The sequence below is a fragment of the Cnephaeus nilssonii genome (genome assembly GCF_951640355.1).
Source record: "Cnephaeus nilssonii genome assembly, chromosome: 18".
Classification (NCBI taxonomy): Eukaryota; Metazoa; Chordata; class Mammalia; order Chiroptera; family Vespertilionidae; genus Cnephaeus; species Cnephaeus nilssonii.
Window position 1 is genome coordinate 44,738,062 of NC_137089.1, and position 12,945 is coordinate 44,751,006.

Sequence of the window (12,945 nt, forward strand, 5' to 3'; positions counted from 1 at the left end):
GGAGCCTGAATCCTTTCTTAGTGCCTAGCAGAGTGTGGGCATGGTGAAACTGCCTTTCAACCTTGTTAAGCTATTTCTTAAAAACGCTATGCAAAATAGTGGTTTGCTATTTTGGATAATAAATACTTTCTGACAGCTAATGACAACTTGAAAGCCAACATTGATCTTTCTTCAGATTTCTGTTGTCCTGGAGGGCTCATTTGCATTTTTATGTGCTATGTTTTTTATCTTATTTAATGAGAAAAGGAAATGCTTATAAACAATGCATCTGCCTTTTGTTACGTTTTTCTGAAGTGCAAAAATACCTTCATCTAATGCCTTTCACCTGTAATGAGTTTCTGTTTCATTTTGATTTGATTTTCTTTCAGCTCTGCTACATCAATAGTCAGAGCTTGAAATATTTTATTTAGGATCCCTTTGCTGGAAGAGCAAACTAAGCATTTCATTTCGTGTTATAGCCCCTGGAGGCCCCTGAGGGGACAATGTCACTATTTCTGTGCTCATGACTGTTAGGTGCAATAGTCCTTTGCTATTAGTAAATCTTCTGGGGAAGAAGAGAAAGGTGTCAATATTTGAGTATTCCCTGCATGTAACAATCCAATCATGTCACATCAGTTCAGTACCTCCATGCATCAACCATTTGAATAAGGGTACTGGGAAGTAAAACTGCCAAAAGTGTCACGTCTGAATATAAGAATGATGTTCTGAGTTTAAAAATATATATGCAAAAATGGAATTTACTCACGTAGAACCTCAAAGATTGCTCTGAATGCCACTAATGTTGTTTTGCTGAGACGGAGTTATGGAGCTTTATAATTGGAGGCTCTATTTTTACTCTCATGAAGAAATTGAGGCGCAGACAGGCTAGTAGCCTGTCAAAGGTCAGGCAGCTAGCGACTGGCAAAGGCAATGCAGAAACTAAGATGCCTTTTAAGGACTGTTGATTATTCACTTTGGAGATTATCCAGGGCCAATGCCTTTCCTCTTGGGTTTCACCTCTATTTTAAAACATTTACTAATTGTACCTGATAGGGCTGGCAGGTAAATCCTCAGCCAGTCAATTTTGTACTGTTAGAGGATTTGGTAAGGTATTAATGGGAAGGAAGATAAAAATAAACTTTTTAATCTATGTCTTCATGGTTTCTCCTTAATTAAAATATTTCAATGCATAGATATCTCTTCTTTACCATATCAGTATGGCCTCATATCAATGTATTATCAGAAATCTGGTAATAATCTGATTCTGGATAGAATTATTAATTAATGTGCTATATCCTATGACATAAACAAACAAAAAATAGAAAGTGGTACTTTGCAATCTGGTTAAGTAGTCATACATGGGTTGCAATAAACAATGCATGTCAGTAAAAGTCATATCACATTCTTTGGGATAAAATTAGAACGAAGTTGAAATAAGAGATGGGTTAGAGCAGGGGTCCTCAAACTACGGCCCGCGGGCCACATGCGGCCCGCCGAGGACATTTATACAGCCCGCCGGGTGTTTTTGCCGCCACTGCCTGTCCTGCTTAGCAGCCGACTCATCCCGGGCCCGCAGTGCGCATGTGTGGAATGTGCGCTGCACTCTCCGACTCCCCTCCTTCTCTCTGAGGGACAGTGAACTGGCCCCCTGTTTAAAAAGTTTGAGGACCCCTGGGTTAGAGATATTGTGACTTACGGCAGAAGTAAGATTGATGAAGAGAGACATTTTAAAAATATAATGTGAAAATGTTTCTGTTGAATAAAATTGTTTAAATTTTATTACATATGTTGTAGAGTAGAGGCAACTATAAGAATTTCTCCAGTTTTGCATAAGATATTTTCTTTCTTTTCTTTTTCTCAAGGCAGCCCGAGAAAAGAAGAAAATAACCTTTAAAGGAAAACCCAATAGGTTATCAGCAGCGTTCTCAGCATAAACTCTACCAGCTAGAACACGGTGGAACCAAATATTCAAACTACTGAAAGAGAGAAATTGCCAGCCAAGAATAATATATCCATCAAAGTTATCCTTTAAGTATGGAGGAGAAATAAAGACTTTCCCAGACATACAGAAGCAGAGGGAATTTATCACCAGAACACCTCCATTACAGAAAACACTCAAGGGGGTTATTCTACCTGAAACAAAGAGCAGAAGATCACAAAACTATAAGTAAGATCACCAACAAACTTACAGCATAAACAGGGACAACAAAAACATAAAAGGGAGGAAGGGAAGGTCTGTTTGCAAAGGAGGATGGAAATCAGATGCATTCAAAAGAAAAAGGACTACTTAATATATGAAACTTTCTTTTTCCTAGTCTAATGGTAACCACAGACAAAAACAAAACAAACTGAGACATATAGCTAAAGAAAGAGAAAAAAGCATGAAATACCATCAAATGAAAACAACAGACAGAACACAAAGGAAAATATCCAATAGAGGCACAGAGCTACCAGAAAACAAATATAAAATAGCTATAGGAAATCCTCATACATCAATAATTACTTAAATGGGCTGAATTAACCAATAAAGTGGCACAGAGTAGCAGATTGGATCAAAAAATAAATAAATAAACCAAACCATATGGTGTCTTCAGAAGACACATTTAAGCTGCAAAGGCAAAGTTAGACTCAAAGTGAAAGGGTGAAAAATAGCATTCACAGAAAAGCGAATGTAGACATACGTATATCTGACAAAATAGATTTCAAGGTAACAAGAGATAATGATGGACATTTTACAATGATCAAGAAGACACTGCATCTCAATATTGGCTAATTGTGGGTTCTTTTCTTGATAAACCTTATTAAAATGTTGTCCATGTTACTGTTTCAACATAAATTTTTTTGGCTTGTTGATTTCCATTGTTGTTTTTCTTTCTTCTTCTAACCTATAGGTCATCAATAGGTTATGCAACTTCTTCATTGAGTTCAGCTTTTATCTTTATCATTTTATGTCTTTTACTTATATTTGTTTATGCCTAGAATGTTCTTCCTTTCCTCACTGTCTTTTGTGAAAATTCTCCCCATGTCAAATGCTTCCTTCCCATGGAAGTTTCTGACTCCCATGTTATTCAATGATTTTCTCAGCTGTGTGGACCATTGTTTCCTCCTCTCATCTCCAAGCACAGTTCTCACCAGGTACTCAGGGAATGTTTCTTGAAGTAATTTCTCCCTTTTGTAATACAGAGATACTTGTTTCCCCAATTGCTCTCTGCGTTTTTATGGAGGACATGTACATATTTCTTCTCCCAGTTTTAAATATATTTTGATTTTTTACAGAGAGGAAAGAAGAGGGATAGAGAGTTAGAAACATCGATGAGAGAGAAACATTGATCAGCTGCCTTCTGCACACCTCCTACTAGGGATGTGCCCGCAACCAAGGTACATGCCCTTGACCGGAATCGAACCCGGGACCCTTCAGTCTGCAGACCCATGCTCTATCCACTGAGCCAAACCGGTTTCGGCTTATCTTCCCCCATTGATTATAAGGTCTTTGAGAGCAGAGCTATTCATTCAGGGGAAGAAATAGGTATTAAGTAGGTGGGGGCCTGGAAGCCTGGTTTGTGAGGAGAAGTTTCTTCCAGAGGGTGCTGCCGAACAGTGAGTAAAATTCATCTGGATCTGGAGTGAGAAGATGGGATTTTTTTTTTAATATATTTTATTGATTTTTTACAGAGAGGAAGGGAGAGGGATAGAGAGTTAGAAACATCGATGAGAGAGAAACATCGACCAGCTGCCTCCTGCACACCCCCTACCGGGGATGTGCCCGCAACCAAGGTACATGCCCTTGACCGGAATCGAACCTGGGACCTTTCAGTCCGCAGGCCGATGCTCTATCCACTGAGCCAAACCGGTTTTGGCGAGAAGATGGGATTTTTAGAAGGTCCACTAGACTGTTAGTTCACCATTACATTTTCAGCCTTGTACAAAGTAGACAGCTTAATAAAATAGTTCTGAATGAATGAATGAAGTGGAAAACAGCATGATTTGTACAGAAAACTACCAGTCTTTTGTGGCTGTGAAGCTTGAAGTGAGCCTGGAAGCAGTAAAATAACGAGTTCCTGTCCAAGAGGCATTGCCTGCGGCTAAGCTGCCCTGACAGAGTAGCTGGTGCCACACCCTGGAAGGGTGGCTGAAGGACAGTGGCAATTATGCTGATGACTCTGGGACTTGTGTGAAGGCCAGAGTTAAGCAGGCAAGTCTGATGGCCGGAAGATCAGGCCTGAGCGTGGGTAGTTTGGTTGGAGAGAAGATAAGGAATTTGAGAAAATCAGCAGGCTCTGGTGATTGATCAGATGTAGATGCTGGGGGGAGTAAACAAGGATCATTTCCATGGTGGTTTCACTGAGTTGAAAATAAGAAGAGCCCTTTTATGGGGGCAGATGATGAGATTGTCTGTTGGGATATGTTAATTATATCTAAATTAAATAAAAAGTGGGAGTTGGAGAAAGAGACCTACCTAGTCCAGCAACCACAGTATAGTGAGTGCTCAGTAAGTGATGGTGACTTCAATTACGTTACAATGGAGAAGCCAGTGTTCCTCCACCTTTTTTCATCTGTGACTCGAAAACAGTTATGTGACGGAGATGCTAAGACCAAAATGTGCCCATTAAAATAAGAACTTTAAAGAGAGTTTTGATCAAATTAATGACAGGATGTTGTAGGTAACACCTTTGAAATAAATGTCAAGATATGGGCTTACATGTAGTGACCTAAAGGACGAGAGATGAAAATACTCTTGGATAGACCTCTCCCTGATTGTTTCAAAGCTGCTCAGAAGGTCAGTAGCTAAACAGTCAAAAGCCTGCGTGATGAGGAGGGCATGTTACATTTAACTGTCTCTTTCCAAGGCAGGTCGATTGTCATTAAAACTGGCAAACAGTCTCACTTTCCTTTTGAGGGCTCATTAACTTTATTTTTAAGAACTGTTCCCTCTGTAACCTTCAGAAAAATGCCAGCAATTATAGAAAAGGTGAACCCACAGACCAATGATCTGAAAACTATTAAACACTTCACCCTCAACATCCTTTGGTGGCATAGAATTTATTGCAACTTAATATAATAATGTAAACATATTTCCATGTAAATTGTAATGTATTTTGCTAAAAACTTTCAAAATCAAGGTGTCAATGTCACTTGTCTTCCTGCAAAAGTAAAATTTTTAAATATAAAATCGCTTTCCAAGTCTACAACTATATGATCATAACTGAATACACAGAAACAAATATATTGCTGATCATTTCAACAACTATAAAGTGAATGCTGCCCGGCTGGTGTGGCTCTATGGTTGAGCATTGACCTATGAACCAGGCAGTCACGGTTCACTTCCAGTCAGGCACATGCCCGGGTTGCAGGCTAGATCCCTAATAGGGCGTGTGCAGGAGGTAGCCAATCAATCTCATTGATGTTTCTATCTCTCCATCCTCTTCCCTTCCTATCTCTCTAAAAATCAATAAAAACATATTTTTAAAAAAAATTGGTTAAAGCAGTACAAACTGCAATTGGAAATATCTGTTTGGTAATGTTGTGGGTAGACTTCAGAGTATATAAGGTATGTTTTCTATGTAAATATATATCCTACCTAATAATAGACAAATATGCAAATTGACCACACCTCTGACACACCCACAAGCCACGCCCACCATCCAATCTGAGCGAGTATGAAAATTAACCCAACCAAGATGGCTACAGCCACAGAGAGCAAGGTTTCCTAGGTAACAGAGGAAGCCAAGCTTTCCACCTGCCCTTGCCAGGCCTAAGCCTCCACTCAAGCTACAAAGTTTCAATTATAGAAGGTAAACAAATTCAAACAGAAATGGCGGCAGAATGGAGCTTGAGAGAGCAGGCCAACCCGCTTAAGGCTACAAAGTTTCAATTATAACCCCAACACAAATGGCTGCCGGCCTCGGAGGGAGCCCCAGGCTTGGCTCCGCTCTAGGCTACAAAGTTTCAATTGTAGAAGGAGAATAAATTCCAGATACCAGGGCCTCCACTTGGGTTGCCAGGGGGCATGGCCGGCCTGCAAACCACCACAGGCCCCTCGCTCAGGCTGCCCCATGCCCCAAGGGAACCCCACCCTGATCAGGGACACCCTTCAGGGCAAACCAGCTGGCCCCCACCCCTGTACCAGGCCTCTACCCTATCTAATAAAAGAGTAATATGCAGATTGATCATCACTGCAACACACAATATAGCTGCCCCCATGTGGTCAAAGATCCTGCCCCCATGTGGACACAAGATGGCCACCACAAGATGGCCAGCAGGAGAGGGCAGTTGGGAGGCACACAGCCTGCAAGGGAGGGCAGTTGAGAAGGACCAGGCCTGCAAGGGAGGGCAGTTGAGAGGGACCAGGCTTGCAAGGGAGGGAGTTGGAGGTCATCAACCCTGCAGAAGAGAGCAGTTAGGGGTGACCAGGCTGGCAGAGAAGGGAAGTTGGGGGCAAACAGGCTGGCAGTGGAGTGGTTAGGGGGTGATCAGGCTGGCAGGCAGAAGCGGTTAGGGGCAATCAGGAAGGCAGGCAGGCAAGCAGTTAGGAGCCAGCAGTCCTGGATTGTGAGAGGGCAGTCGGACATCCTTCAAGGGGTCCCAGATTGGAGAGGGTACAGGCTGGGCTGAGGGACAACCCCCCTCCATGCACAAATTTCGTGCACCGGGCCTCTAGTTTTACATATCTATGTATTCACTATTTTTTGTGATTATAATAATTTCACAAGGCTGAAAGAAATAACGTCCTTATCTATAGTTAATTTATTTTCAGTAGTATTTCATGACCCTAGTTTTTATAAAAATGTTTTTTACTATTACAAAAGTAATATATCTTCATTATACCAAAGTTTTGAAAAGACAGAAAAATGCAAAGAAAATGAAATGGCCAAACCCATATCCTATTGAAATACATCTTGATGTATATCCTTTTATAATTATACACACTTGCATATAATTATGTCTATGGAAACATAATACACACATATACTTTTTAATATGTTTTTATTGATTTTAGAGAGAGAGAGATAGACAGATAGAGACATTGATGAGAGAGAAACGTCAATCAGCTGCCTTCTGCATGTCCCCTTCTGGGGATCAAGTCCACAACTCAGGCATGTGCCCTAACCAGGAATTGAACCTGTAATCTCTTGGTTCATGAGTTGACACTCAACCACTGAGCTATACCAGCCAGGCTACAAATATGTTTTTAAAAATATATATTTTTTTGTTGATTTCAGAGAGGAAGGAAGAGAGAGAGAAATAAAAACATCAATGATGAGAGAGAATCATTGATCAGCCACCTCCTGCATGCCCCACACTGGGGATTGAGTCCTGACTGGGAATCCAATTGTGACCTCCTGGTTCATATGTCGATGCTCAACCACTGAGCTAGGCTGGCTGGGCTATACTTTTTTTAAATCCTCATCCGAGGATATTTTTCCATTGATTTTAATTTTAATTTAATTTTTTATTGATTTTTAGAGAGAGGGAAAGACAGAGAGAAATATCAATGTGAGAGAAACACATCGATTGGTTGCCTCCTGCACAAACCTTGACCAGGACCCCGGCAGGGTATGTGCCCTTCACTGGAATCGAATCCGGGACCCTTCGGTCTGTAGGCGATCACTCTATTCACTGGGCCAAACCGGCTAGGGCACTTTTTAATTTGGTATTGTACTGTACAGTAAGTCCTCAAGGTCGTCAATAGGTTATGCAACTTTAAGTGAAACAATGTATACCAATTTTATCATAGGTTAATTGATATAAATGGCATCTCATCAATATTGAACGAAACAGTGTTATTCAAGAACCCATTTGATAAAAAACTTTATATATTAACTTCTGCTCCTAATTATGAACTATGATTAAAACTTTGAGAAAAAGAGTGAAATAACGATTTGAAGGTGCTGAGGAGCAACCAAAAAAGCCAGGCTTTATGGGATCAGATTGAAGTACAGAGAGAAAAAGGATGGGAAACACACAGAAAAGATAATGGAGGTCTAACACACATGTAATAGGACTCCCAGCAAGTGAGAAGAAAGAGAATGGGACAGAACCAAAACTTGATGAGAGAATGCTGAAAATTTCCCAAAATTAAAATAAAATATCAAGTCACAAATTTTATTTTATTTATTTTATTTTTTTAATATATATTTTATTGATTTTTTTACAGAGAGGAAGGGAGAGGGACAGAGAGCCAGAAACATCGATGAGAGAGAAACATCGACCAGCTGCCCCCTGCACACCCCCCACCGGGGATGTGCCCGCAACCAATGTACATGCCCTTGACCGGAATCGAACCTGGGACCCTTCAGTCCGCAGACCGACGCTCTATCCACTGAGCCAAACCGGTTTCAGCAGGTCACAAATTCTAGAAGCTCTAAAATTCAAACCTGGATAAGCAGAAAGAAAATCTCCCCCTAGGCTGTCATAGCTTCTAAAAGACACAGTCAAAAACATAATTAAAGAATAATTATAGCTCTGGTGTGGCTCAGTTGGTTAGAGCATCCTCCCATACACAGAAAGGTAGCTAGTTCAATCCCCGGTCACCACACATAGTTGCAGGTTTGGTCCCGGGTTGAGATGCATGGGGCAGGGGAAAGGGGGAAGCCGATTGATGTTTCGCTCTCACTCAATGTTTCTTTCTCTCTAAAATAAACTCTTTTAAAAAGAATAATTATAGAAAAAAGGCAAATTACTTTCAAAACAGCTACAGTAAGACAGAAAACCACATCTCCAATAAATAACAATGGAAGCAAAAAAGTAGAAAAATATTAGAACTGTTGCAATAAAACAACTGAAAGTTTTGAATTTCACATCCAGTGAAACATCCTTCAAAAATGAAGGGGAGCCCTGACCAGATGGCTTAGTTGGTTGGAGCATCGCCCCATACATCAAAAGATTGCCAGTTCTATGCCCAGTGGGGGCACATATCTAGGTTGCAGGTTCAGTCCCTGGTGGGGGCACATAAGTGGGTAAAGGAAAGTTTGTATTTCCATCCCTAGAGGCTTCTTCTGCTGGCTACTTCCGGTCTGTCAGAAGCCCAGACCCTCTCCTCTAAACATGCATCACAGCCCTAGCTGGTTTGGCCTGCAGACTGAAGGGTCCCAGGTTCTACTCCAGGCAAGGGCATGTGCTCAATCCCCAGTAGGGGGCGTGCAGGAGGCAGCCAATCAATGATCCTCTCTCATCATTGATGTTTCTATCTCTCTCTCCCTCTCCCTTCCTCTCTGAAATCAATAAAAATAAATAAATAAAAATGCACCATAAATGACTAAAAATGCACTTCATTGGAGCATTTGCCTGATCTTGTGAAAGGAACATAAAAGGAAAATGGGTAGAATTCCGTGGTTTTAATTGCTGACTCTCCCAAAGGGAAGGCGGAGGAAGAAAATAGGAATTGGAAAGAACTGATGTTTAGTTTATTTCACTCGGTCCTCAAAGGGCAGGTGCCCAGGGGAGTTCCGCTTTAGAGAGCACGAAGTCAGAGTTCCGGGAGTCAGAGGTTGGAGCCCAGGTAGGCCCCTGAGACTGCAGAGTGGTTCTCAGGGGGAGGGTCCGGCAGTGTTTGAACAACTTGCTGTATGAAACATACCCTCGAAGGCTATCAGAAGCAGTTTGCCTTTGTTAATAAAGTCCTTGCTTACATATATTTTTAGAAAGCCTAAAATATCTCAAATTGTGGACCATTCTTTGATACTAACAATCTTGTAATGTTGAGAAGACCAGAGTAGTAGAAAAACGGGTCATTTGCATTTTACAATTGCGGTATGAGGTTTAAAAATCAGAATGGAAGCATCAACTGCATTGTTCTCCGTTTATAATACACTCTATGGTTTTCTTAAAATCTTAACAGGAGAGCTTTTTGCCAGTTCAAATGGGATGAGGTTACACTACTGGAAGGAAGAAAAGAATTCTGTGATTTTTGAGTAATGTTCTTCTCTATTCCGCGGCTGTTTCACTTGGGGTTGGGGTGGTAGGGGAGGTGGGGGTGATGGAGGGGGTGGGGTGACGGGTGGCGGTCGGGCGAGCAGAGTGCATTGAGGCTGCGCCAATTCTAAGCTTCCAGGCGCACGGGCGGGTCCGCGGAGGCGCGAGTTGCCGGCTCCCGGCTGCGCCAGGAGGCTGACGCCCAGCGGCCGGCCCCGCAGCCTCCGCAGCGGCCGGGGCCTCCTCTCCCGGCCTCTCCAGAAAAAAAAGCAGACCCTCGCCCAGGCAGGTGAGGCTGAGATTGTGGTGGAGCTTGCTGCTACCCCAGGCGCCCAGAAACCGGGGGGCCGAAGCTTGCTTGCCATTGCAGAGTTGGCTGGAGTGACCCGGGTCTGCAGGGTGTCCTAGAACAGGGGAGACGGGTCTCTGTTTTTCCTGTGAAAAGATTGTTTTCGCTTTCCTGTATTCAGCTGATTAGAATGTGATTTCAACAGGTGGCAGAGAGCGGTCACGTGGAGCAGGTGTGGGGAGCCGTCCCCGACCCCCGCCCGGCCCCGCACTTCTTCCTAAAGCCGCGCGCCCAGGAAGGAGCCCCGCCTGTGCTTTCCTTTGGCTTTGCAGCCCCCGGAGTCCGCGGCGACCGTGGGCTCAGAAGGTGCCTCCCCGGAAGGACCAGAGCAAGGACTTGGAGCCCCGCAAGGGCGGCGGTGGAGAAAACGGAATCGGCCGCACCCCCACCCTCGCCGGGATGCCCAACGCGTCGTCGTCCTGGGAGCTGGGGCCCTTCAACGCGTCGGACCCCGGCTTCGCGCTGGGCTGCCCCAACGCGTCGAGCCCGCCGCCGCCGCCGCCGCCGCCGCTGGCCGTGGCCGTGGCCGTGGTGTACGCGGTGATCTGCGCCGTGGGGCTGGCGGGCAACTCGGCGGTGCTGTTCGTGCTGCTGCGGACGCCGCGCAAGAACGTCACCAACCTGTTCATCCTCAACCTGGCCGTCGCCGACGAGCTCTTCACGCTGGTGCTGCCCATCAACATCGCCGACCTGCTGCTGCGGCGGTGGCCCTTCGGGGAGCTCCTGTGCAAGCTCACCGTGGCCGTCGACCAGTACAACACCTTCTCCGGCCTCTACTTCCTCGCCGTCCTGAGCGCCGACCGCTACCGGGTGGTGCTGGCCACGGCCGAGGCGCGCCGGGTGGCGGGGCGCACGTACGGCGCGGCGCGCGCGGTGAGCCTGGCGGTGTGGGCGCTGGTGACGCTGGTGGTGCTGCCCTTCGCCGTCTTCGCCCGGCTCGACGAGGAGCAGGGCCGGCGCCAGTGCGTGCTGGTCTTCCCGCAGCCCGAGGCCTTGTGGTGGCGGGCGAGCCGCCTCTACACGCTCGTGCTGGGCTTTGCCATCCCGGTGACGGCCATCTGCGTCCTCTACATCGCCCTGCTGTGCCGGCTGCGCGCCATGCGCCTCGACGGGCAGGCCAAGGCCCTGGGCCGCGCCAAGAAGCGGGTCACTGTCCTGGTGGCGGCGATCCTGGCCGCGTGCCTCCTCTGCTGGACGCCCTACCACCTGAGCACCGTGGTGGCGCTCACCGCCGACCTCCCGCAGACGCCGCTGGTCGTCGCGGTCTCCTACGGCATCACCAGCCTGAGCTACGCCAACAGCTGCCTCAACCCCTTCCTCTACGCCTTCCTGGACGACGGCTTCCGCAGGAGCCTCCGCCGGCTGCTGGCCTGCCGCCCCGCCGCCTGACTCCCCCGCGGCCCGCGCTCCCGCTCAGCACCGCCAGCGCTGGCTGCAATCTTCCAACCTCCGCCCCTCCAGACCTGCCAGAGATGCAGATTCTCGGGCCCAGACCTGGGCGTGCCCGGAAGCTGAGCTTGCCTGGTCCTTTGGGTGATGCTGGAGCAAGCACACCCAGTGTGAGGACAGCGGCGGCTGAGAACGCACCCGACGGCTCCCTAATGCCGAAGGGCACCCCGCCGAACTTGTCAGGGGAGGAGAGTAGGGGGAAGGAAGAAGTGCTGGGAGCTTCTTTCTCGTTCCGCAGCTCGCTTTCCGGGGCCCCCGAGTCGTGCGCAACCCGGCTCTAGGGGGAGCCCGCGGCGCTACCTCGGGCGGGCGAGGTCCGAGGACGCAGCGGCTCGTGGGCTCCGCACTTGCCTCTGCACTTCGCCGCTTTGGTTTCCAGCAGCGACTGGCTGTGCTTTGGCTGGAGCTGCGAACAGCCTGCCCATCCCCCTAACCGCCCCCGAGCTTCCAACAGCGCGAGAAAGGGTCAAGGCGCGTGCGCTCCGCGCCCACCTCGCCCAGGTGCGCGGTGATGGCGGACGAGGCCCCTCTGTCCTTTTCGGGGTGGCCTCGGGGACAGAGAGAGGGAGAGCGGGAAACAGAAGAGAGAAGAGGGAGAAAGAGGAGGCGCGTGGGGAAGGAGGCTGGGGCTTGGCTGTGACTCCTGACAACAGTGCTAAGACTAGTCATAATCCCCCTTCCTGACCCAGCCCCTTCTTTCTTTACCAGTCCCTCCCCCTCTGCCCCTCCTCTCACCTGAAAATGCTCCCGGACTCGGGCTCTGGGGGGCTCCGCGGGCTCAGGACCGGCCAGGAGCCCGAGTTGCCCAGGCGCGGGGCTGTGGCGCTCCCTGGCGGAACCAGCGGCCCAGCGCGCGGCGGACTAAAAGGGATCGCGAGCCTGCGAACCTGCTGCTTACACCGTCTGATTGGGAATAATCGCTTCTTTCTACAGAGGACTTGGTTACCCTCACGCTGCTTTCTCCCCGTGGACCTCTCCTAGAACTCGGACCAGTTCCTTGCAATTGCTTTTCAGGATTGAGAACGTTATAAATATCCTAGCGGGCCCGACGCAGGACAATTCATGCAAGAGTAGGCCTTTCTGCCCCTGGCTGCCGGCACTGGCTTCCCTCCTGCCGCCCGCAGGCACCCAGACAGGGCTGGCTTCTCGGGAAGGACTTCTGGTCTAATTAGCATATTACCTTTTTATTATTATAGATAATGTCCCAACCTCATAAATGTATGTGAGGAGCAAATGAGGTAAAAAGAAATGCAAAA

General features: G+C 46.9%; 1 protein-coding gene across 1 annotated transcript; it reads left to right on the forward strand.

Moving 5' to 3' along the window:
- The first annotated feature begins 10,562 nt into the window (after positions 1 to 10,562).
- Positions 10,563 to 12,209, forward strand: NPBWR1 (neuropeptides B and W receptor 1). The gene has a single exon (XM_079796694.1). It carries the CDS (start codon positions 10,640 to 10,642, stop codon positions 11,627 to 11,629), a length of 990 nt encoding a protein of 329 aa, XP_079652820.1. The 5' UTR covers positions 10,563 to 10,639; the 3' UTR covers positions 11,630 to 12,209.
- Positions 12,210 to 12,945: the final 736 nt, after the last annotated feature.